Raw genomic sequence first — 26316 nt, 5'->3', positions numbered from 1 at the left:
GCCTCCCTCATAAAGAGTGATGCATTTTGACACACCACCCGATGCCCCCACGCTGACTCTCGATGCATCTCCCATCATTAAGGACCCAATATAAAGGAGAATCGTTTTAATTTTCATTTCCCCCTTTGTGTTTTTGGAATTCTGGTTGGGTTCAGGTTGTGGAGGTTTACAGGCAGCCCTGGTGACAATTCAGAATGGCTTTGATTTCTAGGCAGGGATGAAAGCCAATTGGATCCTTTACTAATGACCCCTACACACAGTGTCTGTTTACAGTGGCGACAATGGCAGCTTAGTTATTGAGGGGCAGCTTTCAGAGGTTTCAAAGAGACGGCCAGTGTTTCTGGTGAGTCCCGTCTCTGTAACAACTCGTACAAATGCAACTCCCCGATAGCAGGAATGAAAGAAGAATTCTTGCTCTCAGGGTTCGGTGAGGCTGATAACAACATTGAAACAATCTCGCCCTGTCACTCTAGAAGCCCTCTGCCTCAACGCTTCCATTGTGGTGAGCCTCTGAGAATTTGCCCATTCTGAATGGTGGAATTGAAGGCTGTACAATATCAAGCATCTCTCACTCCTCATCTCTGAAGCACCAAAGTCTATGGTGTATAAAGCTTCCATTGTAATGTGAAGTCTCTACTTATTATGGTGTTTATCTCCATCTGCGTTCATTTGAGATGGGTCCCAAATATAAGTCAAAGGCTGCAGGCAAGGTCATGTCCGAGGCTGGTGTAGGTCATTGTAGTTTAGTCTAGAGACCCAACTCACACTAGTTCACACTAGATCCGTTCACACTAGTTCTATGCTATCCCACTTTCTCACCCACTCCCTACACACTAGGGGGCAATTTACAGAGGGGCCGATTAACCTACAAACCTGCGCGTCTTTGGAGTGCGGGAGGAAACCGGAGCGCCCGGAGAAAACCCACACAGGTCACGGGGAGAACGTGCAAACTCCACACACACACACACGGTGGTGCAGCGGTAAAGTTGCACCAGAGACCCGGGTTCGATCCCGACTACAGGCGCTGTCTGTACAGAGTTTGCACGTTCCCCCCGTGACCTGAGTGGGTTTTCTCCGGGCGCTCCGGTTTCCTCTCCACACTCCAAAGACGTGCGGGTTTGCAGGTTAATTGGCTTGGTGTAAATTGTCCCCAGTGAGTGTAGGACAGTGTTAGTGGGCGGTGCCCTCTTGTGAATGCCACCGTCGGGCGGGTGGTACAGAAGCCTGAAGTCCCCACACCGCCAGGTTCAGCAACAGCTGCTGTATTTGCCCACAACCATGAGGGTCCTGAACCGGCCCACACACCCCTAATCCCACCTCAGCAACGACCGCCATGGACACCTCCTACACTGGCATGGACTTGATTTCTAATTATAGACAATAGGTGCAGGAGTAGGCCATTCGGCCCTTCGAGCCAGCACCGCCGTTCAATGTGATCATGGCTGATCATCCCCAATCAGTACCCAGTTCCTGCCTTCTCCCCAGACCCCACTATCTTTAAGAGCCCTATCTAGCTCTCTCTTGAAAGTATCCAGAGAACCTGCCTCCACCGCCCTCTGAGGCAGAGAATTCCACAGACTCACAACTCTCTGTGTGATAATGTGTTTCCTCATCTCCATTCTAATTCTGAAGCAGTCTGAAGAAGGGTCTCGGCCCGAAATGTCACCTATTTCCTTCGCTCCATAGATGCTGCCGCACCCACTGTGTTTCGCCAGCATTTTTGTCTCCCTGCAATTTTCCATTATGGTGTGTTTGTCCGAGTCTATGCGCCTGCTGCTGCTGCTGCTGCTGCTGCTGCTGCTGCTGCTGCTGCTGCTGCTGCTGCTGCTGCTGCTGCTGCTGCTGCTGCTGCTGCTGCTGCTGCTGCTGCTGCTGCTGCTGCTGCTGCTGCTGCTGCTGCTGCTGCTGCTGCTGCTGCTGCTGCTGCTGCTGCTGCTGCTGCTGCTGCTGCTGCTGCTGCTGCTGCTGCTGCTGCTGCTGCTACTGCTGCTGCTGCTGCTGCTGCTGCTGCTGCTGCTGCTGCTGCTGCTGCTGCTGCTGCTGCTGCTGTTACTGCTGCTGCTGCTGCTGCTGCTGCTGCTGCTGCTGCTGCTACTGCTGCTGGTGCAGCTGCTACTGCTGCTGCTGCTGCTGCTGCTGCTGCTGCTGCTGCTGCTGCTGCTGCTGCTGCTGCTGCTGCTGCTGCTGCTGCTGCTGCTGCTGCTGCTGCTGCTGCTGCTGCTGCTGCTGCTGCTGCTGCTGCTGCTGCTGCTGCTGCTGCTGCTGCTGCTGCTGCTGCTGCTGCTGCTGCTGCTGCTGCTGCTGCTGCTGCTGCTGCTGCTGCTGCTGCTGCTGCTGCTGCTAGATTTGCATTGCAACTGTACCTCATTCCACTTGAGCATAAGACAATAAACCTGACAATAACACACCTACGTTTACAAATTGGTCCTTAAAATAAAAACCACACACCCTTTTGGTGTACCACACCGACTCCTCTAACATCAAAGCCCAGATTGTGAAAGCGATATCCAGTATGATTCTCAGTTGCAATTGAACGTGAGATGAATTTTGTTCAATAATTTGACAGGTTGACCTGATTTTGACTCAACGACCGGCGTCTTATTTTACATGGTATTAATTCCCATTTCATTCCCGATTCTCTCAATAGCTCGCAGCTACATGACAGGCCGAAGAGGCTTATTGTCAATTCAATCACAAGAGGGATATTATGTCAGTGAAGTGGACCAGCACACTAGCGCTTCTGTGGAGGTTTCTTTTTATAAATGAGCCTTCCAGCCTCTGCAGTGAACAAAGAGCCATCTCTTAGTTTGAGACAATTTCTCGTTCCCAATAGGTTTACCCTTCCCTTTGTTCGAGTCAGGCAGTATTATCGTTCCACATGCAAGAAAGCAAACGCCGCAGATGCTGAAAATCCGAAATAAAACCAGTAAATTCTGAAGATAGACAAAAATGCTGGAGAAACTCAGCAGGTGAGGCAGCATCTATGGAGCGAAGGAAATAGGCGACGTTTCGGGTCGAGACCCTTCCTCAGACTGGGTTTCGGCCCAAAACGTTGCCTACAACGTAACTGTCACTGTATGTCATGTTGTTACTTGTGGGCGGAGCACCAAGGCAAATTCCTTGTATGTGAATACTTGGCCAATAAACGTACTTATTTCCCTCGCTCCATAGATGCCGCCTCACCCGCTGAGTTTCTCCAGCATTTCTGTCTACCTTCGATTTTCTGTAGTTCCATCTTCAACAGTAAATGCTGAGAATACTCAGCGGGCCAGGCAGCATCTGTGGAGAGAGGAGGAAAAGTAATGTGTAGGGTCAGAGTGAGGTCACACGTGCAAATTAGAGGATCGGCACCTCGTGCTTCGCTTGGGCAGCATCTGAAGAAGGTGCCTCGACCCAAAACGTCACCTATTCCTTCGCTCCATAGATGCCGCCTCACCCGCTGAGTTTCTCCAGCATTTTTTTGTCTACCAGTAACATGTTGCGATGATTTCCTTGCCGTCAGCACGAGTAAATTTCTGGGTGAGTGCAAGTGACTTTGAGGCCCTGGTTAATGAGGAGGGATTGGTGACAGGCTATCTGGGACAGTGGCCCACAGGGCAGCAATGCCAGGCACAGGCTCGCTTTCACCCAGTGGATATGAAAGAATGATTAATCGCTGGCTGGTAATTCATCCTGGTTTAGTGAGTTATGGAACTCGTTTGGCAACGAGACTGGGTCACCAGGCCAATTCCCTGCACTTTAGTTTAGTTTGGAGATACAACGGGTGCTATGCGTGTAGGATCATCATATCAATGGTACATTATTGTCAGTGTACCACATGCATCTCTGGAAACGGGCCCTTCGGCCCATCGAGTCCTTGCCAAGCACCATTACTATTGTATTGGCGCGCCGTTTTATTATTGCCGTTGTGAAAGAGGCCTCTCATGGAGGTAAAATATCAGTACCCCAGTCAGTTATCAATAGACAATAGGTGCAGGAGTAGGCCATTCGGCCCTTCGAGCCAGCACCGTCATTCAATGTGATCATGGCTGATTATCCCCAATCAGTACCCTGTTCCTGCCATCTCCCCATATCCCCTGACTCCGCTATTTTTAAGAGCCCTATCTAGCTCTCTCTTGAAAGCATCCAGAGAACCGGCCTCCACCGCCCTCTGAGGCAGAGAATTCCACAGACTCACAACTCTCTGTGAGAAAAAGTGTTTCCTCGTCTCCGTTCTAAATGGCTTACCCCTTATTCTTAAACTGTGGCCCCTGGTTCTGGACTCCCCCAACATCGGGAACATGTTTCCTGCCTCTAGCGTGTCCAACACAAGGGGGACAGTTTTTTACAGAACACAGACACCATCGATCACCCCGTTCACCCTAGGGCAGCGGTAGAGTTACTGCCTCGCAGCGCCAGAGACCCAGGTTCGATCCTGACCACGGGTGCTGACTGTAGGGAGTTTGCACGTTCTTCCCTGTGTCCGTGTGAATTTTCTCCGGGCGCTCCGGTTTCCTCCCACAATCCAAGGACGTGCAGGTTTGTAGCTTAATTAGCTTCAGTGAAATAGTAAGTGTTCCGTGGTATGTTGGATAGTGCTAGTGTGCGGGGATCGCTGGTCAGCGTGGACTCAGTGGGCCGAAGGGCCTGTTTCCATGTGACAATAAAGTACCATTAATATGATGATCATTACATCTCTAAAGTCAAACATTCCCTGCAGTTAGTTTTGAGATACAGTGTGGAAAGAGGCCTTTCGGCCCATCGAGTCCATGCTGACCAGCGATCACCTGTTCACATTACACACAGTTCTATTCTACACACTGGGGACAATTGGCGTAGAAGATGGGTACATGGATAGCACAGGTGTAGAGGGATACGGGGAAAACGTGTGCAGGAGGGACTATCCCAGATAGAAACATAGAAACATAGAAATTAGGTGCAGGAGTAGGCCATTCGGCCCTTCGAGCCTGCACCGCCATTCAATATGATCATGGCTGATCATCCAACTCAGTATCCCGTACCTGCCTTCTCTCCATACCCTCTGATCCCCTTAGCCACAAGGGCCACATCTAACTCCCTCTTAAATATAGCCAATGAACTGTGGCCTCGACTACCCTCTGTGGCAGGGAGTTCCAGAGATTCACCACTCTCTGTGTGAAAAAAGTTCTTCTCATCTCGGTTTTAAAAGATTTGCCCCTTATCCTTAAGCTGTGACCCCTTGTCCTGGACTTCCCCAACATCGGGAGCAAACTTCCTGCATCTAGCCTGTCCAACCCCTTAAGAATTTTATAAGTTTCTATAAGATCCCCTCTCAATCTCCTAAATTCTAGAGAGTATAAACCAAGTCTATCCAGTCTTTCTTCATAAGGCAGTCCTGACATCCCAGGAATCAGTCTGGTGAACCTTCTCTGCACTCCCTCTATGGCAATAATGTCCTTCCTCAGATTTGGAGACCAAAACTGTACGCAATACTCCAGGTGTGGTCTCACCAAGACCCTGTACAACTGCAGTAGAACCTCCCTGCTCCTATACTCAAATCCTTTTGCTATGAAAGCTAACATACCATTCGCTTTCTTCACTGCCTGCTGCACCTGCATGCCCACTTTCAATGACTGGTGTACCATGACACCCAGGTCTCGCTGCATCTCCCCTTTTCCTAGTCGGCCACCATTTAGATAATAGTCTGCTTTCCTGTTTTTGCCACCAAAATGGATAACCTCACATTTATCCACATTATACTGCATCTGCCAAACATTTGCCCACTCACCCAGCCTATCCAAGTCACCTTGCAGTCTCCTAGCATCCTCCTCACAGCTAACACTGCCCCCCAGCTTAGTGTCATCCGCAAACTTGGAGATATTGCCTTCAATTCCCTCATCCAGATCATTAATATATATTGTAAATAGCTGGGGTCCCAGCACTGAGCCTTGCGGTACCCCACTAGTCACTGCCTGCCATTGTGAAAAGGACCCGTTTACTCCTACTCTTTGCTTCCTGTTTGCCAGCCAGTTCTCTATCCACATCAATACTGAACCCCCAATGCCGTGTGCTTTAAGTTTGCAAACTAATCTCTTATGTGGGACCTTGTCGAAAGCCTTCTGGAAGTCCAGATACACCACATCCACTGGTTCTCCCCTATCCACGCTACTAGTTACATCCTCGAAAAATTCTATAAGATTCGTCAGACATGATTTACCTTTTGTAAATCCATGCTGACTTTGTCCAATGATTTCACCACTTTCCAAATGTGCTGCTATCCCATCTTTAATAACTGACTCTAGCAGTTTCCCCACTACCGATGTTAGACTAACTGGTCTGTAATTCCCCGTTTTCTCTCTCCCTCCCTTCTTAAAAAGAGGGGTTACGTTTGCTACCCGCCAATCCTCAGGAACTACTCCAGAATCTAAAGAGTTTTGAAAGATTATTACTAATGCATCCACTATTTCTGGAGCTACTTCCTTAAGTACTCTGGGATGCAGCCTATCTGGCCCTGGGGATTTATCGGCCTTTAATCCATTTAATTTACCCAACACCACTTCCCGGCTAACCTGGATTTCACTCAATTCCTCCAACTCCTTTGACGCGGTCCCCTGCTATTTCCGGCAGATTATTTATGTCTTCCTTAGTGAAGACGGAACCAAAGTAGTTATTCAATTGGTCCGCCATATCCTTGTTCCCCATGATCAACTCACCTGTTTCTGACTGCAAGGGACCTACATTTGTTTTAACTAATCTCTTTCTTTTCACATATCTATAAAAACTTTTGCAGTCAGTTTTTATGTTCCCTGTCAGTTTTCTTTCATAATCTATTTTTCCTTTCCTAATTAAGCCCTTTGTCCTCCTCTGCTGGTCTCTGAATTTCTCCCAGTCCTCCGGTATGCTGCTTTTTCTGGCTAATTTGTACGCATCATCCTTCGCTTTGATACTATCCCTGATTTCCCTTGTTATCCACGGATGCACTACCTTCCCTGATTTATTCTTTTGCCAAACTGGGATGAACAATTTTTGTAGTTCATCCATGCAGTCTTTAAATGTCTTCCATTGCATATCCACCGTCAACCCTTTTAAAATTAATTGCCAGTCAATCTTGGCCAATTCACGTCTCATACCCTCAAAGTTACCTTTCTTTAAGTTCAGAACCATTGTTTCTGAATTAACAATGTCACTCTCCATCCTAATGAAGAACTCAACCATATTATGGTCACTCTTGCCCAAGGGGGCACGTACAACAAGACTGCTAACTAACCCTTCCTCATTACTCAATACCCAGTCTAAAATAGCCTGCTCTCTCGTTGGTTCCTCTACATGTTGATTTAGATAACTATCCCGCATACATTCCAAAAAATCCTCTTCCTCAGCACCCCTGCCAATTTGATTCACCCAATCTATATGTAGATTGAAGTCACCCATTATCACGGTTTTGCCTTTGTCGCACGCATTTCTAATTTCCTGTTTGATACCATCACCAACTTCACTACTACTGTTAGGTGGCCTGTACACAACACCCACCAGCGTTTTCTGCCCCTTAGTGTTTCGCAGCTCTACCCATATCGATTCCACATCCTGCAAACTAATGTCCTTCCTTTCCATTGCGTTAATCTCCTCTCTAATCAGCAACGCTACCCCACCTCCTTTTCCTTTCTCTCTATCCCTCCTGAATATTGAATATCCCTGGATGTTCAGCTCCCAGCCTTGGTCACCCTGGAGCCATGTCTCCGTGATCCCAACTATATCATAGTCATTAATAGCTATCTGCACATTCAACTCATCCACCTTATTACGAAACTCATCCACCTTATTACGATGGGACAGTTTGGTCGGCATGGACAAGAGGGGCCAAAGGGCCTGTTTCCGTATTGTACGATTCTATAGGAACCTTTTGGGGCAACGTTTTTGCACAGAGGGTGGTTGGTGCACACGGAACGAGCTGCCGGAGGAGGTAGATGAGGCAGATTCTGTAACTGCATTTGAAAGACATTTGGACAGGTACATGGATAGGACAGGTTGAGAGGGATGTGGACCAAATGCAGGGAAATGGAACTAGCTTGGATGGGGCATCATGCTTGGCATGGTCATGTTGGGCAGAAGGGCCAGTCTCCCTGGTGTATGACTCTATGAACCCATTGCTCTTCATGCAGGCATGTAGAGCTCACATCACAGCTACTCCATATCCTATATCACACAGTAATCAAATGTCACAGCGCCTGAGAACTGGGTTTGATCCCGACAAACGGAGTTTGCACGTTCTCCCTGTGACCTGCGTGGGTTTTCTCCGGGTGCTCCGGTTTCCTCCCACACTCCAAAGACGTGTAGGTTTGTAGGTTAATTGGCTTTGGGTATAAATGTAAATTGTCCCTAGTGTGTGTAGGGCAGTGTTAGCGTGCGGGGATCGCTGGTCGGCTCGGACCCGGTGGGCCATCAATGTCCATCCATGGTTTCAAAACACTTCCTGACATCCCGAGTTTATGAATGTGATTCAATAAAGTCATTTTATAATAATATTTCCCAAAAATGCAGGAATTATTGAACATATAGTTTTAATGTTTACAATAACAAATACATCTTCCACCAATATATGAAACTATTACAGGAAACCTTTCACAGTTTTTATTTGTAGAACAAATATTGTCGATACTTAGCTCCTCAGGGGACACATCAAAAACTGCAAGTTTACAAAGTTAATCGACTTTAAGTAACAAAATTAATAAAGTACCCTGTGAATTATTAAATGCATGCATCATGCGTAAATACATTTTAAAATCACATTTCAGAATGATCAGTTGAGAACATAGACTACACAGACACAGAGATTGCGTAAAGATAATATGTTTGAAGACTATGTTGTGTGCATAGTCATCTTTGGTGTCATGAACCAAGTCTCAATGGACATTTCACATTATGTAACCGTTCTAAGTTATACCCAGTAGCAAGGATCTTGCCCGTCATGGGGCAATAAGGGATATTATGCAACTCTGAAGCAAAGGGAACTCAGGATGGCACGGTGGCGTTGAGGCCGAGCTACTGCCTCACAGCGCCGGAGACCCGGGTTCGAACCTGACCAAGTGTGCTGTCTGTCTACATTCTCCTTGTGACCTGCGTGGGTTTTCTCCGGGTGCTCCGGTTTCCTCCCACACTCCAAAGACTTAGAGGTTTGTCGGTTAATTGGCTTGGGTATAAATGTATTTAAAAAATGGTGTAGGATAGTGTTAATGTGCGGGGATCGCTGGTCGGCACGGACTCCGTGGGCTGAAGGGCCTGCTCTCTAAACCGAGGGGCATCTTTTACACACAGAGGGCGGAGGGTGAATGGAATGGGCTGCCAGAGAAGGCGGTTGAGGCAATAACTAGATATTAGGGACATAGGAACAGATACAGGGACAGGAATGGTTTGAGAGAGATATGGGCCCAGCAGGTGGGACTAGTGTAGAAGGGGCATCTTTGTCAGCACAGGCGAGTTGGGCCGAATGGCCTGTTTCTGTGCTGTACCACTGCATAACCCTAGATACTTGGCAGGCATTGCATTTTCAATCACCAGGCAAAGCTGAATACAATGCACACTCCCCTGATATAATCAAAAACCTTTGTTCATAAACTTAATATGTTAACAATTTTAACACCAGGTTCATATCCTCCAGTATAACCCTAAATGCAGGACTTAACACAAGGTCAAATGTCCTCTGTAATATGTGAAGGTGTCAGTCTAGTTTCGTTTAGAGGAAATGGGGCCTTTGGCCCACCGAGTCCGCGCCGACCAGCGATCGCCCGTTCACTAGTTCTATCCCACACGCTTTACGGAGATGTTGCCAGGACTCCAGTCTCTGACCTCCAGGGAGAGGTGGAACAGGCCAGGATGATGAGGGGTGATCTTATAGAGGTGTACAAAATCATGAGAGGAATAGATTGAGTGGATGCACAGAGTCTCTTGCCCAGAGTAGGGGAATCGAGGACCAGAGGACATAGGGTTATGGTGAGGGGTGAAATGATTTAATACAGACCTGAGGGGTAACTTTTTCACACAAAGGGTGGTGGGTGTATGGAACGAGCTGTCAGAGGAGGTAGTTGAGGCTGGGACTATTGTAATGTTTAAGAAACATTTAGACAGATGCATGGATCGGACAGGTTTAGAGCGATATGGACCAAACGTAGGCAGGTGGGACATGTTGGTCGGTGTGGGCAAGTTGGATGAAGGGGTTGTTTTCATGCTGTATCACTCTCTGACCAGTGGATGACATAGATAGGTGACGTTTCAGTTCGGGACCCTTCGTCAGACTGACCCGAAACGTCACCTATCCATGTTCTCCAGAGATGCTGCCTGACCCGCTGAGTTACTCCAGCACTCTGTGACCCATCAACAGGCTGAAGACCAGAACCACAAATATGATATAGACTTATAAAAACAAAACAAATGTCACTGTACAATATAATAGACCTTTACCAATACGATATGGGAGCAAAATATGGAAGTTAAAATATGACGAGATGTCAAATTGCATAAGTTCATGTTATTTGAACAGAATGAGGCCATTCGGCCCTTCGAGTCTACTCCGCCATTCAATCATGGCCGATCTATCTGCCCCTCCCAACCCCATTCTCGGCCCATTCATTGAGTTGCATCGAAGGTGATGACTGCGATAATAATTTAGGCAAATAATCTCCGAATGGTACACAACCATTATTTTACACATTATTTTCCCCTCTCCCATCGGGCAAGAGGTACAGAAGTGTGAAAACAAACGCACGCCTCCAGATTCAGAGACAGTTTCTTCCCAGCTGTTATCAGGCAACTGAACCATCCTACCACAACCAGAGAGACATTAGGCAATAGACAATAGGTGCAGGAGTAGGCCATTTGGCCCTTCGAGCAGTCCTGAACTACTATCCACCTCCATTGGAGACCCTCGGACTATCCTTGATCAGACTTTGCTGGCTTTACCTTGCACTATTCGGGCCGAAATTCTTCTGGAAATAGGCAACGTTTCGGGCCGAAACGTTGCCTATTTCCTTCGCTCCATAGACGCTGCTGCACCCGCTGAGTTCCTCCAGCACTTTTGTCTACCATCGATTTTCCAGCATCTGCAGTTCCTTCTTAAACACGTTCACTAAGTGTGTTAGTTGTGCTGGAGTCCTTGCGCAATGCACGTGGGGCGCGGCGACCATCTTTGTTGAGGTCCTCTGTTGTCGAGCGGCTGAACAGCTTCCTGCCGGATCATGGAATCGGAGAGTCGGCAATGAGCGATCGATCTCCGGCAGAAACCCAGCAGGCGGCGTTGAAAGGACGTTGCGATCCCAACTCCCCGAATCAAGCGAGCGTCTCCAGACATTCCCGGAAGAAGTCAGTCGGTCGGAGGAAGGGTCTCGACCCGCAAACGTCGCCCATTCCTTCCCTCCAGAGACGCTGCCCTGTCCCGCTGAGTTACTCCGGCACTTTGTGTCTATGGTCAGCCGGTCAAGTCAGTCAGTCAGTCGCTGGGTCGAGGATTCACTGGTCCTCGTTGATCCTCAGCAGGCCCAGCTTCCGTAGCGCCTCTTTGCGCGATTCATCGGTGGAGCCTCGGCCGGAGAACTGGACGGTGATTCCCTGCGGCCGGAACGCCGACGGCTTCTGGAACGAGCGGGACCGCTGCACGCCGGCGGAGGCGTTGGGCGGTTGCGGCGTCCGCGGCGCGGGCTTGGTGCTGGCGGCGGTGGCAGGAGGCGGGGAATGGGGAGGGGTCTGGGCCACTGGGTGGACCTTCGTGGTCGGAGCCGGCCCAGCCATCCCGACCGGCGATCTGAGGCCGTTGGGTAACCTGTTGTCCGTCTCGTCCGAGGACTGCTTGACCAGCGGCGGCGTCTTGGCGGGATGGACGAGGGAGAATGTCCTCCTCGGGCTGGAGAGAGGTCCTCTCAGCTGCTTCTCCTCGGACTCGACGGCCAGCAGTCCGGCCCCTCCCAGATTGGCCAGGACCTGGGCCTTGCGTTCCTTCACCTTGACCGCAGCCATGGTGATGGTGTTGTTGTAGTCTTTACTGGACGCCGAGATGCTGATGTTGGACGGAAGCCTCTGGACCTTGGGGTTCCTGAACGAGAAGACCCTGGCCTCGACGGGGGAGGTCAGACTGGCCCGCGGCATCTCCTGGGGGGGAGGGGGAAAGGGCTTGGTCTCGGACGGAGACACGGGGTGCGTTACGCCGTTCTCCGCCCGTCCCTGCGCGATCTTCTGCGCGATGACCATGGGCGTCGGCACCGAGCCCCGCGGCTTGGCCTGGCCGCTGAACCCTCGCACCACGTCCACGTCGGGGTCATCCACCGACATCTCGAAGCTTCGTTGCTTCGGCAAATTCTGCAGCAAGGGCATCGAGGGCAGCGACCGTGCCTGCGGTTCCCCCACCGCAAACCTCTCGTGGACTTCCTCCTCCGCCCGCCATCTTCCTCCCTCTTGGTCGACTGGAAGGAAGAACAGAAAGCAAGCATTTAAAAGACGGGCTGACTGCAACACTGATTTGTGCGGGTGTCGGGGGTTACGGGGAGAAGGCAGGAGAATGGGAGGGAGAGATAGATCAGCCATGATTGAATGGTGGAGTAGTCTCGATGGGCCGAACGGCCTAATACTGCTCCTATCTAAGGCAAAATGAGCAGAACCCAGTGCAGTTGGGGGCTATGGGTTAGTGGTGGAATATTGTGTTGGGGAACGGGTTGCGTTGTGGAGCCAGGCCTCCCGTGTGGGCTATGCATGAGTGGTGGAATATTGCGTTGGGGAACGGGTTGCGTTGCGGGGCCAGGCCTCCCTGTGACCACACCACTTGGTCCAGTCACATAAACGTACGGTGAGGCAGTTTGCAGATTTTCAAACCCATTGCCCAGCTTCAACCTGCGTGGCGTTTGCTGCCTGTGTGGAGTTTGCACCTTCTCCCTGTGACCACATGGGTTTCCTGCAGGTTTAGTTTTCAAGAGATACAGCGTGGAAACAGGCCCTTCGGCCCACCGAGTCCACGCCGACCAGCGATCCCCGCGCACTAACGCTATCCTACACACACTAGGGGACAATTTGTACATTTACACCGAGCCAATTAACCTTCAAACCTGCACGTCTTTGGAGTGTGGGAGGAAACCGGAGCATCCGTAGAAAACCCACGCAGGTCACGGGGAGAACGTGCAAACTCAGTATAGACAGCGCCCGTAGTCGGGATGGAACCCGGGTCTCTGGCGCTGTGAGGCAGCAGCTCTACCCGCTGGGCCACCGTGCTGGGTCCACCCCACGTCCCAAACACGTGCGGGTTTGTGGGTCAATTGGTTCTAGAGTGTCGGATAGAACGAGTGTGAACGGGTGATCACTGGTCTATATCCACAATGTATATCTAAAGTGAAGTGGAAAGACACCTGGACAGGTCCGTACATGGATAGGAATGGTTTAGAGGTACATGTCGGGCAGGTGGGACTAGTGTAGCTGGGCCAGCAGAAGCAAGTTGGGCCGAAGAGCCTGTTTTCTGCGCTGTCTGCCTCTGTGACTCTGAGGGAGAGGGAGAATTAATTCAGAGACCGAGCCTTGAAGCTGGTGAACACCGAAGAGTGGAGGAAAGTTTCACTGTCGAACATAGAAACATAGACAATAGGTGCAGGAGTAGGCCATTCGGCCCTTCGAGCCTGCACGGCCATTCAATATGATCATGGCTGATCATCCAACTCAGTATCCCGTACCTGCCTTCTCTCCATACCCCCTGATCCCTTTAGCCACAAGCTCCACATCTAACTCCCTCTTAAATATAGCCAAATGAACTGTGGCCTCAACTACCTTCTGTGGCAGAGAATTCCAGAGATTCACCACTCTCTGTGTGAAAAATGTTTTCCCCATCTCGGTCCTAAAAGATTTCCCCCTTATCCTTAAACTGTGACCCCTTGTTCTGGACTTCCCCAACATCGGGAACAATCTTCCTGCATCTAGCCTGTCCAACCCCTTAAGAATTTTGTACGTTTCTATAAGATCCCCCCCCCTCAATCTCCTAAATTCTAGCAGAACGCACCTGGAAATATGTTCTGGTATCTCGGGATGAAAGTTCCCGGCGGTGGGCGTGTCGTGACTAAGTCGATGATTTCTTCGCTTGTGGAGTTGACCCTGGTCGGGGTGGGAGCGTGGTCGCTCGTGACGCTGGAGATGGAGCTCCGATCCTCGAAGTCGTCGTTCAGGGAGTCCAGCGTGGTGTCGAAGAACAAAATGCACTCCTGCTCCTCGCGGGACAGGTAGCCGAGCAACTCGTCGTCCTGTGCCAGGCAAAGTTCAACGATTAGACTGCGCACCAAAAATCAGACGGACAAAGCCAGCCACCCTTCACAAGGGCGAGAGTTCACCGATAAGTCTAGTTCCGGGAAACGGCGCGGAAACAGGCCCTTCGGTCAGCCGAGTCCACGCCGACCAGCGATCCCCGCACACTAACACCATCCCTACACACACACACACACATACACTAAGGACAATTTACATTTACACCAAGCCAATTAACCTACATACCTGCACGTCTTTGGAGCGTGGGAGGAAACCGGAGCACCCGGAGAAAACCCACGCAGGTCACGGGGAGAACGTGCAAACTCATTACAGACAGCACCCGGGGGACTTGGCCACGGTTAGCCTACTGCAGTTGTACAGGGCCCCCAGTGAGACCACACCTGGAGTATTGTGTGCAGTTTTGGTCTCCTAATTTGAGGAAGGACATTCTTGCTATTGAGGGAGCCCAGCGTAGGTTCACCAGGTTAATTCCCGGGATGGCGGGACTGACATACAACGTCTAAGGCGGGACAAGTGAGAAGACTCACTCACCGAGTCGGAGTTTCTGGACCTGGAGCTGAAGCCGCTGTCCCCATTGGCTTTCCGCTGCATCCTGTGTACCTTGGAGCTCGGAGAACGGGAAAAGTCCATCTCTGCGTACAACGTCTCCACTGGCATCTCAGGCAGGTCGAGAGGGCGGGGGACGCAAGGCCCTGGATCCAGATGTAAGCGTGTCCTGTGGGAGGGGTCCACACCCACCTGGCCCTGGGGAAGGAAGAAGGGATGGAGGTCAAACCTTCAGCACACGCGGTGAGCGAGACCTCTCACAAGGCGCGTCTCTCCCCCCGGCTCAGGAACCCTCGCAGAGATCACAGAAAAACACAGAGGAAGCTGCACAATGTAACTCAGCGGGTCAGGCAGCATCTGTGGAGAACATGGATGGGTGACGTTTCAGGATGGGACCCTTCGTTGAGACATACAACGCGGAAACAGGTCCTTCAACTCAACTTTACCATCATGACCCAAATGCCCCATTTACACTGGTCCAATCATGTATCTGCTGCATGTACCATATGTAAAAGCTGATACATATCCACGTGCTTGTCTAAAAGCCTCTTAAACACCACGATCGTATCTGCCTCCACCACCACCCCTGGCAGCGCGTTCCAGGCACCCACCACCCTCTGTGTGAAAAGACCTGCCCCGCACATCTCCCTTTAGGCTTTGCCCCTCTCACCTTAAAGCTGCGCCCTCTAGACTTTGGCTCAACTGATGTAACACTACACACACACACACACAATCAGGCCCAACATTGCGTGGGGACCACAGTGAGGAGATCATTACTCTCAGCAAGGCGATGAGTTAGGATGGGAGGAAACTCTACGCTAGTGTGAACAGGTGACCATTGGTCGGAGTGGATTCGATGGGCCGAAGGGCCTGTTCCTGTGCTGTTTCTCTAAACTAAACTGAAATGTTCTTGACCCGAAACGTCACCCATTCCTTCTCTCCAGAGATGCTGCCTGACCCGCTGAGTTACTCCAGCATTTTGTGTCTATCATCGGTGTAAACCGGCATCTGCAGTTCCTTCCGACACCGAACTCAATGGGTTACATAAACGAGGATTACTTTGCAGAATAAAGAATGAATTAAGCTAATTCAACGCTGGCATAGACTCTCTCTGTAATATTCAATGGCAACAATAGAAAACTGATAATGGAACGGGGATTCAATGTGATATGCTGCCGTTTCTAAAGAGTGAAAATAAATCCACCGTCCATATCATAAAGTATTAATTCCATCATAGTTTGTGTTATTAATTCAACAAGTTCACATTGTAATAATGATTGGGATTCTTTGCCACAGACGGCTGTGGAGGCCAAGTCAGTGGATATTTTTAAGGCAGAGATAGACGGATTCTTGATTAGTACAGGTGTCAGGGGTTATGGGGAGAAGGGGGTTGAGAGGAAGAGATAGATCAGCCATGGCATAGTAGACTTGACGGGCCGAATGGCCTGATTCTGCTCCTGGAACTTGTGAAGCAGCTTCAGAGTTTAAACGGGCTTTGGCGAATATCTTGAAAGCAAATTTCGGCTTTAAATGATTCCGCCCACAGACACGTGCAGTTGCCAAAACAAATGAGCGCTGGAATGGCAGTGCCTTGCGACCGTGGCGAGAGGTCAGCTATGACGCAAACCCGCTCCTGCCTCAGTAATGACCTGGACCCAGCGCAGATCAACGCTGGCTCTCCACTCCTCACCCCACCACGTGGACAACATTAACACCTACGTCAGCCTGTTGTTCATTGTCTGACGGAGGGTCTCGACCCGAAACGTCACCTATCCATGTTCTCCACAGATGCTGCCTGGCCCGCTGAGTTATGGTGCAGCAGCATCTATGGAGCGAAGGAAATAGGCAACGTTTCGGGCCGAAACCCTTCTGGAAATAGGCAACGTTTCGGGCCGAAACCCGGAAGGGTTTCGACCCGAAACGTTGCCTATTTCCTTAGCTCCATAGATGCTGCTGCACCCGCTGAGTTACTCCAGCACTCTGTGAAACGTCACCTATCCATGTTCTCCACAGATGCTGCCTGACCCGCTGAGTTACTCCAGCACTCTGTGAAACGTCACCTATCCACGTTCCCCACAGATTGTCTATGGCTGATCATCCACATTCAGTACCCCGTTCCCGCCTTCTCCCCATATCCCCTGACTCCGCTATCTTCAAGAGCCCTATCTAACTCTCTCTTGAAAGCATCCAGAGAACCGGCCTCCACCGCCCTCTGAGGCAGAGAATTCCACAGATTCACAACTCTTTGAGTGAAAAAGTGTTTCCTCATCTCAGTTCTAAATGGCCGACCCCTTATTCTTAAACTGTGTGTGGCCCCTGGTTCTGGACTCCCCCAACACCAGGAACATCACTTTCCTGTCTCTAGCGTGTGCAAACCCTTAATGATCTTATATGTTTCAATAAGATAGCCTCTCATCCTTCTAAACTCCAGTGTTAAATACTCCTCTTCCCGATATTTGAGAAATGCTTTCAGATGAACTAGGTAAAACACACAGGGGAATACAGAGTGGTGGTGCTGGTACCTTTCCATCAAAGGAAAGTGTTTGAATGTGCCCACATGTAAACTACAAGGTCATATTGACCAACTGGATATCAAAGCCAGTCAAGTGGCACAACACACAGCCTTTTACAAAGCAGCTAGGCTTTACTCTGGGTGGCTTGATTGTGATCATGTATAAAGTCGTTCAGTTCCATTTATTGTCACGTGTACCGAGGTACAGTGAAAAGCCTTTGTCGCGTGCCAACCAGTCAGGGAGAACGTGCAAACTCCGTACAGACAGCGCCCGTAGTCAGGCTCGAACCCGGGTCTCCGGCGCTGTGAGGCAGCAACTCTCGCACCGAGGTACAGGGAAAAGCTTTTTGTTGCGTGCTAACCAGTCAGTGGAAAGACAACACATGATTACAATCGAGCCGTCCACAGTGTACAGATACAGGATAAAGGGAATAACGTTCAGTGCAAGGTAAAGCCAGCAAAGTCCGATCAAGGATAGTCCGAGGGTCTCCAATGAAGTAGATAGTAGTTCAGGGCTGCTCTCTGGTTGTGGTAGGATGGTTCAGTTGCCTGGGAAGAAACTGTCCTTGAATCTGGAGGTGTGCGTTCGTTTTCACACTTCTGTACCTCTTGCCTGATGGGAGAGGGGAGAAGAGGGAGTGACCGGGGTGAGACTGGTCCTTGATGATGCTGCTGGCCTTGTCGAGGCAGCGTGAGGTGTAGATGGAGTTGATGGAAGGGAGGTTGGTTTGTGTGATGGTCTGGGCTGCGTCCACAGTTCGCTGCAATTTCTAACGGCATAGTCTTGTCGCTGACTGGATAGCACATGACAAAAACCTTCTCAAAACCGTGGTACATGTGACATTACTAAACTGAACTAAACCTTTGATGAAACCGAGAGTTAAACAATGCTGACAGGATACCCTTATAACAGTTTATTGGCCAAGTATTCACATACAAGGAATTTGCCTTGGTGCTCCGCCCGCAAGTGACAACATGACATACAGTGACAGTTGGGAATGACACATAAAACATTAATAATAAAACATTATTGATTAAACATGTGAATTAAATAAAATACCAGAGAAAAAGGAGGCTACAGATTTTGGATTATTGAGTAGAGCAACTACTCGTGGAAAAAAGCTGTTTTTATGTCTGGCTGTGGCAGCTTTGACAGTCCGGAGTCGCCTTCCAGAGGGAAGTGATTCAAAGAGTTTGTGGCCAGGGTGAGAGGGGTCAGAGATGATCTTGCCCGCTCGCTTCCTGGCCCGTGCAGTGTTTAGTTTAGTTGAGTTTAAAGATGCAGCGTGGAAACAGGCCCTTCGGCCCACCGAGTCCGTGCCGACCACTGTACGCTAACACTATCCTACACACACACGAGGGCAACCAATTATTCCACAAACCTGTACGTCTTTGGAAAGGGGGAGAAAACCCACGCAGGCCACGGAGAGAACGTGCAAACTCCGCGCAGACAGCACCCGTAGTCAGGATCCAACCGGGGTCTTTGGCGTTGTGAGGCAGCAGCTCTACCCGCCGCGCCACCGTGCCGCCCCCTAGTTTAGAGATACTTGGAAACAGGCCCTTCAGCCCATTGAGTCCATGCCAGCCAGTCGAGACCCTTCTTCAGGCTGAAACACGGAAAGCATCTATGGAGCGAAGGAATAGGCGACGTTTCGGGTCGAGACCCTTCCGGGTCTCGACCCGAAACGTCACCTATTCCTTCGCTCCATAGATGCTGCCTCACCCGCTGAGTTTCTCCGGCATTTTTGTCTACCTTCGATTTTTCCAGCATCTGCAGTTCTTTCTTAAACATAATTGAATGGCAGAGTAGACTTGATGGGCCGAATGGCTGAACTCTCCTCCTACCGCTTATGATCTGATGTGGGAGGAAACCGGAGCAACTGGGAGAAACCTAAGCGGTAATGGGAAGAACGTGCAAACTCCACACAGACAGCACCCGAGGCTGAGGATCGAGCCCAGGGTCGGTGGCACTGCAGGGCAGCGGCTCTACCCGCAGCAGCACCATACCGAGATGGCGCAGCGCATTTAATAAGAGACGGGATCACAGAAAAGTGAACGGGAGGATCAGAGACGACAACACACACACACACTGTGCACTTCATGCACACAGGCACACACATGCACACGCACACACACTGTGCACTTCACACACATACACACCCACACCCACACACGCACCCACACACACACCCACAGACACAAACACACCCACATGCACTCACACCCACCTACACAAACACGCACACACCCACACACACCCACACACCCACACCCACCCACCCACACCCACACAAACACACACAAACACACACACACACACACACACACACACACTGTAAATTCAGCCAACAAGGTTAATTATTTCACTATCATGCGATGAAATACAAAACCACCAATCTGGCTCTTTAGGGCTGAAGCTTCACAGTATAATTACATCTCCGGGTGAATAAACCATGATTACTTCAACAATCCAAGAGCCAAGAACAACTTCATCTAACATAACAAACACTTAGTGCTCAAAACATTTGAAACCAGAATCCGGGTCACCGTACCAAGCGCGCAGTCCGCCCAGTTGACGAAGCGTTGCTTTCTTTGAGGTGTTTTACGGCCCTGGTGTGCAGCAAATCACAGCAAAGTTTTAAAATCCTCCAACCTACCTCATTGCAGACCTTGCGCTTTTTAATTTTATCTGCGCTTTCTTCGCAGCTACTCTATGACGCCGTAACACTACATTGATCAGCCATGATCACATTGAATGGCGGTGCTGGCTTGATGGGCTGAATGGCCTACTCCTGCGCCTATTGTCTATTCTCTACATTAGGTTTAGTTTGTGAGATACAGCGTGGAAAGAGGCCCTTCGACCCATCGATCACCCCGTACACTAGTTCTATCCCAAACACACACGAGGGGAAAATTTACAGAAGCCAATTAACCTACAAGCCTGGGCACCTTTGGGGTGTGGGAGGAAACCGGAGATCTCGGAGAAAACCCACGCAGGTCACGGGGAGAACGTACAAACTCCGTACAGACAGCGCCCGCAGTCGGGATCGAACCCGGGTCTCTGGCGCTGTGAGGCAGCAACTCTACCGCTGCGCCGCCCTTTAACTTTTAGGTTTATTAAAACATAGAACAGTGTATCACCTGTCGCAAGCCAAGGATAAATTCCTGATCTTCCAATCTACCTCGTTGCGGCTCTGAACCTTTTTTTTGAAATCTGCACTTTCTCTGTGGTTGTAACACTATATTCAACCTGAAGAAGGGTCTCGACCCGAAACGTCGCCCATTCCTTCTCTCCAGAGATGCTGCCTGTCCCGCTGAGTTACTCCAGCATTGTGTGTCTGTCTTCGCTACATTCGGTATTCTGCATGTTTTCTATTTCGCTCCATCTGATCGACAGTGTGATCGCAGAACAAAGTCTTTCACTGTGTGTGTGTGTGTGTGTGTGTGTGTGTGTGTGTGTGTGTGTGTGTGTGTGTGCGTGCGTGCGTGCGTGCGTGCGTGACTGTGTGTGTGTGTGTTGTGTGTTGTGTGTTGTGTGTTGTGTGTGTGTGTGTGTGTGTGTGTGTGTGTGTGTGTGTGTGTGTGTGTGTGTGTGTGTGTGTGTGTGTGTGCGTGCGTGCGTGCGTGCGTGCGTGTGTGTGTGTTGTGTGTGTGTGTGTGTGTGTGTACGTGACAATATTGGTTAAACCAACACCGAAAAATACATTCACGGGCCGATTTGAAACGAAATTTCAACTGCTCAGAAATGCAATTGTTGGTGTTGAACGGCAAGACTCGGGTCCCTTGTTCAGAATGTAGACACAGGGTGAACTCTACAAGGAGGTTAGGTGTGTGGGGGGGGGGGGGGGGGGGGACATGGGCACTGAGCTCAAATAACTATTTGCATTGATATCGTGGTTCACATATTCTGCAGTAAAATATCAACACAATCCACACGCGGCAGGAGTTAACCCGACATGTGGTTCTAGAGTCGAGGACAGAGACGCACAGGGCAGGGGCATTCAGAGAGAGAGGGAGGGAGAGAGAGAGTGACAGAGAGGGTGACAGACGGAGAGACACAGAGAGAGACAGAGAGAGACAGAGAGCTCTATAACTGCAACACTATAAAGCTGAAACACTGCAATCTTCACTGTACTATTTTAATTTTGCACTACCTGTGGGAGCCAGAGTGATACAGCGTGGAAACAGGCCCTTCTGCCCAACTTGCCCCATTTACACTAGTCCCACCTGCCTGCATTTGTACCATAACCCTCTAAAACTGACCTATCCACGTACCTGTCTAGGTGTTTATTAAACCTTGTGATAGTGCTTGAGCAGGGCTTGTTTGTCCTCACGCACGGTATGATCTGACTGGGTAGCACATAGACAAAGCCTTTCACAGCATGTTAGTACACATGACAATAACAAACTGGTTTCAGTGCCAGGGAAAATATCCTGTTCAGATATAGAAACAAGGAACTGCAGATGCTGGTTGATGCACAAAGTGACACAGAGTGCTGGAGTAACTCAGCGGGTCAGGCAGCATCTGTGGAGAACATGGATAGGTGACGTTTCACAGAGTGCTGGAGTAACTCAGCGGGTGCAGCAGCATCTATGGAGCTAAGGAAATAGGCAACGTTTCGGGTCGAAACCCTTCCGGGTTTCGGCCCGAAACGTTGCCTATTTCCAGAAGGGTTTCGGCCCGAAACGTTGCCTATTTCCTTCGCTCCATAGATGCTGCTGCACCATAACTCAGCGGGTCAGGCAGCATCTGTGGAGAACATGGATAGGTGACGTTTCGGGTCGAGACCCTTCTTCAGTCTGAGTTCAATATTGGTTTATCTGAGGAAGGGTCCTGACCCGAAACGTCACCTATCCATGTTCCCCACAGATGCTGCCTGACCCGCTGAGTTACTCCAGCACTCTGTGTCTTCTTCCACTGATCTACAATGTCCACCACCACATTTCCAGCAACTGGTATTCCGGCCTCCTTTATTCCGGACAAAATTATGAGAACGGACTTGAACCACCACCCCCCCCAACCCCTGGAAGTCCCCCCAGAAAATGTGCCCCCTAGGCCGGGTGAGGCGGCCGATCTCGGCCTCATCGGGACTTCCGCGGCCGTCGGCGGGTGGAATCTGCCCCCTGCAGCCGGGGCTCTGGAACTGCGACCCGGCCGGAGCCGGCAGATCCGTTCCCATCGCCGACTTCCGAGGCCGACTTTGCGGGCCGATATCTCGGCTTCCCGGGGGACTAGGCGGACCGTTCCGGTACCGTTGGACTCCTCTCCGTGACCTCTGTTGGTCCGGCAACACGGATAATCCGGAAAGGCTCTGGAACAAATGGTGCCGGAAAATCGGTGGGGGACGTGTACTCTGTATGTTGATAAACTTGCCAACATCTGCAGTCTCTCATGTCTGTTACTAAAGAGATGCCAGTGGAACAGAGACACACATAACATTGAGACATGTACAGGGCCCTAGTGAGACCACACCTGGAGTATTGTGTGCAGGTTTGGTCCCCTAATTTGAGGAAGGACATTCTTGCTATTGAGGGAGCCCAGCGTAGGTTCACCAGGTTAATTCCCGGGATGGCGGGACTGTCATATGTTGAAAGAATGGAGCGGCTGGGCTTGTACACTCTGGAGTTTAGAAGGTTGAGAGGGTATCTTATTGAAACATATAAGATTGTTAAGGGCTTGGACACACTAGAGGCAGGAAACATGTTCCCGATGTTGGGGGAGTCCAGAACCAGGGGCCACAGTTTCAGAATAAGGAGTAAGCCATTTAGAACGGAGATGAGGAAACACTTTTTCAAGACAGAGAGTTGTGAGTCTGTGGAATTCTCCGCCTCAGAGGGTGGTGGAGGCCGGTTCTCTGGATACTTTCAAGAGGGAGCTAGATCTTAAAGATCGTGGAATCAGGGGATATGGGGAGAAGGCAGGAACGGGGTACTGATTGGGGATGATCAGCCATGATCACATTGAATGGCGGTGCTGGCTATAAGGGCCGAATGGCCTACTCCTGCACCTACTGTCTATTGCTGCATTACAACCTGTTGTGACTAGATTTTTCCGAACAGGTGCCACAAAACGTTAAGATATCTCAGTTCAATCGGCTTGCAATCCTCAAAGATTGCAGGAGCTTTGCATTGACTGCATAAACATGCACCAAACAGCTGAAGTCTGCAGATAGACACAAATAGTTGGAGTAACTCAGTGGGACAGGCAGCATCTCTGGAGAGAAGGAATAGGTGACGTTTCGGGTCGAGACCCTTCTTCAGACTCTGTTTAAAAAAACTTGCCCTGCATATCTCACCTTTGCCCCTCTCACCTTAAAGTTTTGCCCTCCAGTTTTGGACACTTCCACCCTGGGGAAATGCTTGTGACTAATCAAGATTAGGACAGGATAAGGACGTCACACCTGGTGTGAAATCCACTTCAATCGATCAAGTTTCCAGTTTCAGGTAGTCCCTGCTTTCTCCCTCCTTCCCCTCCCCTTCCCAGCTCTCCCACAGCCCACTGTCTCCACCTCTTCCTTTCTTCTTCCCCCCCCCCCCCCCAAATCAGTCTGAAGAAGGGTCTCGACCCGAAACGTCGCCTATTCCTTCACTCCATAGATGCTGCCTCACCCGCTGAGTTTCTCCAGCATTTTTGCACACCTCCACAAACTGGTATTTCTGGCTTGGAGGCAAAAAGTTTCATTTGTTTTTTTATATTCAAGTGCAAGAGAAAACATTTACAAATGTGTGGCATAGTGGCGCAGCGGGTAGAGCCGATGCCTCACCGCGCTGGAGACCCGGGTTCCGTCCTGACCTCAGGTGCTGTCTGTGTGGAATTTGCACGCTCTCCCTGCGACCGCGTGCTGTATCTCTCAAACAATTCAATTGTGAGGTTGCACTTTGGGAGGTCAAATGCCTATTCGCGAAACTAAACTAAACTAAATATAGATCGGGGCACACACAGAAAAACATTGTGTTAATTAGTTTAATTGCTCAGGGATAAAGCAACACCATTGTCAATTCTTGCATTCGATTCCACACTGCACAGTGCAAAGATAGACACCGAGTGCTGGAGTAACTCAGCGGGTCAGGCAGCATCTGTGGAGAACATGGATAGGTGACGTTTCACAGAGTGCTGGAGTAACTCAGTGGGTCAGGCAGCATCTGTGGAGAACATGGATACACAGAGTGCTGGAGTAACTCAGCGGGTCAGGCAGCATCTGTGGAGAACATGGATAGGTGACGTTTCACAGAGTGCTGGAGTAACTCAGCGGGTCAGGCAGCATCTGTGGAGAACATGGATAGGTGACGTTTCACAGAGTGCTGGAGTAACTCAGCGGGTCAGGCAGCATCTGTGGAGAACATGGATAGGTGACGTTTCACAGAGTGCTGGAGTAACTCAGTGGGTCAGGCAGCATCTGTGGAGAACATGGATACACAGAGTGCTGGAGTAACTCTGCAGGTCAGGCAGCATCTGTGGAGAACATGGATAGGTGACGTTTCACAGAGTGCTGGAGTAACTCAGCGGGTCAGGCAGCATCTGTGGAGAACATGGATACGTGACGTTTCAGATCGGGACTCCCCTACAGACTGAAGGACCGGTTTCCACGTTGTATCTCCAAGGTCTAAAGTAAGGAAAGATCTCCTCCTGACCTAATTAATTCAGTAGAGGTGCATCACGAGTTTCCTCCCATGACAAAAACAAGAGATGTTTTTGGGTGCAACCAACAAGCTTTGTTTAGAAACCAGTACAATCAATCATCGTTCCACCCATGTTTATTCACAGTCGCCCTGCTTACATCAGGCTCAGAAACTAATGCGTCACTCTGCAGATACAAGGAACCGCAGGTGCTGCAAATTCCAGTATGACACAAAGTGAAGGAGGAACTCCAGGGTGGCATGGAGGATCATAGTCTTGGGTCCTTCCACTGCTGAACATGGGGGGGGGGGGGGCAGGGTGTGGTGGAGAAGCCCCTCAAGAATAAGGGAAGGGATTCCATGCCAGTGGGCCACATGAGTGGCAAGGGTGGGGGATACATTCAATACTGTTTACACAAATGTATGTATAGCCTCCGAGAATGTTGGATGGAGTCTTGTAAGGATCATGTATTTCTCGAATAAAGAATATGTTGAAATAAAAAAAAATTTAAAAAATGGTGATAAGAGTTGCTGACTAAATTGAACGGGTCAAGCATAGAGTCTCAAAAGTCACACGCCACTGAAACAGGCCCTTCGTCCCATCTTCCCCATGCCGACCAAAATGCCACATCCATGCTAGAGCAGTCAATACATCTGGAGAACATGGATAGGTGACATTTCAAGTCGCGATCCTTCTTCAGACCAGAGAAAGGTCCCGAACCGAAACTACACCTATCCATTGGTGATGAAAGAACTGCAGACGCTGGAAAAATCGAAGGCAGACAAAAATGCTGGAGAAACTCAGCGGGTGAGGCAGCATCTATGGAGCGAAGGAATAGGCGACGTTTCGGGTCGAGACCCTACTTCCACGTTCTCCAGAGATGCTGCTATCGTGCGATACAGCGTGGAAACGGACCCTTCGGCCCAACTTGCCCACACCGACCAACATGCCCCATCAACACTAGTCCCACCTGCCTGTGTTTGGCCCACATCCCTCTAAACCTAACCTGTCCTATCCATGTACCTGTCCAAATGTTTTTTGAAATGTTGTGATAGTCCCAGCCTCAACTACCTCCTCTGGCAGCTCGTTCCATACACCCACCACTACTTTGTGTGAAATAGTTGCCCCTCAGGTTCCTATTAAATCTTTCCTCCCCGACCCATAATGCCCTCTAGTTCGTGACTCACTGAGTTACTCAAGCACCTTGCATCTACTTGAATTTAAATTCACATGGATGTCCTTGACAATTCACACGAACATCTTGCATTAAGCAGCCCAACTTGTTGAGCAACTCTTCCTCCTGACGTACGTATTATTGTGTTTAAGAAGGAACTGCAGATGCTGGAAAATCGAAAGTAGACAAAAATGCTGGAGAAACTCAGCAGGTGCAGCAGCATCTATG

General features: G+C 49.9%; 1 protein-coding gene across 1 annotated transcript in view; it reads right to left on the bottom strand.

Moving 5' to 3' along the window:
* Positions 1 to 10976: 10976 nt before the first annotated feature.
* The window catches only part of proser2 (proline and serine rich 2), a 31590-nt gene continuing 16250 nt past the window's right edge, over positions 10977 to 26316 (bottom strand). The window contains exons 2-4 of the mRNA XM_033040173.1: positions 14770 to 14982; positions 13979 to 14216; positions 10977 to 12404 (exon numbers count right to left, since the gene is read on the bottom strand). Of these exons, the coding sequence (XP_032896064.1) occupies positions 11458 to 12404; positions 13979 to 14216; positions 14770 to 14895 (1311 nt within the window). The 5' untranslated portion in view covers positions 14896 to 14982 and the 3' untranslated portion in view covers positions 10977 to 11457. The remainder of the gene's footprint in view (positions 12405 to 13978; positions 14217 to 14769; positions 14983 to 26316) is intronic.

Source organism: Amblyraja radiata, chromosome 21, assembly GCF_010909765.2.
Source record: "Amblyraja radiata isolate CabotCenter1 chromosome 21, sAmbRad1.1.pri, whole genome shotgun sequence".
NCBI lineage: Eukaryota > Metazoa > Chordata > Chondrichthyes > Rajiformes > Rajidae > Amblyraja > Amblyraja radiata.
This window is presented reverse-complemented; position numbering and strand designations above follow the sequence as displayed.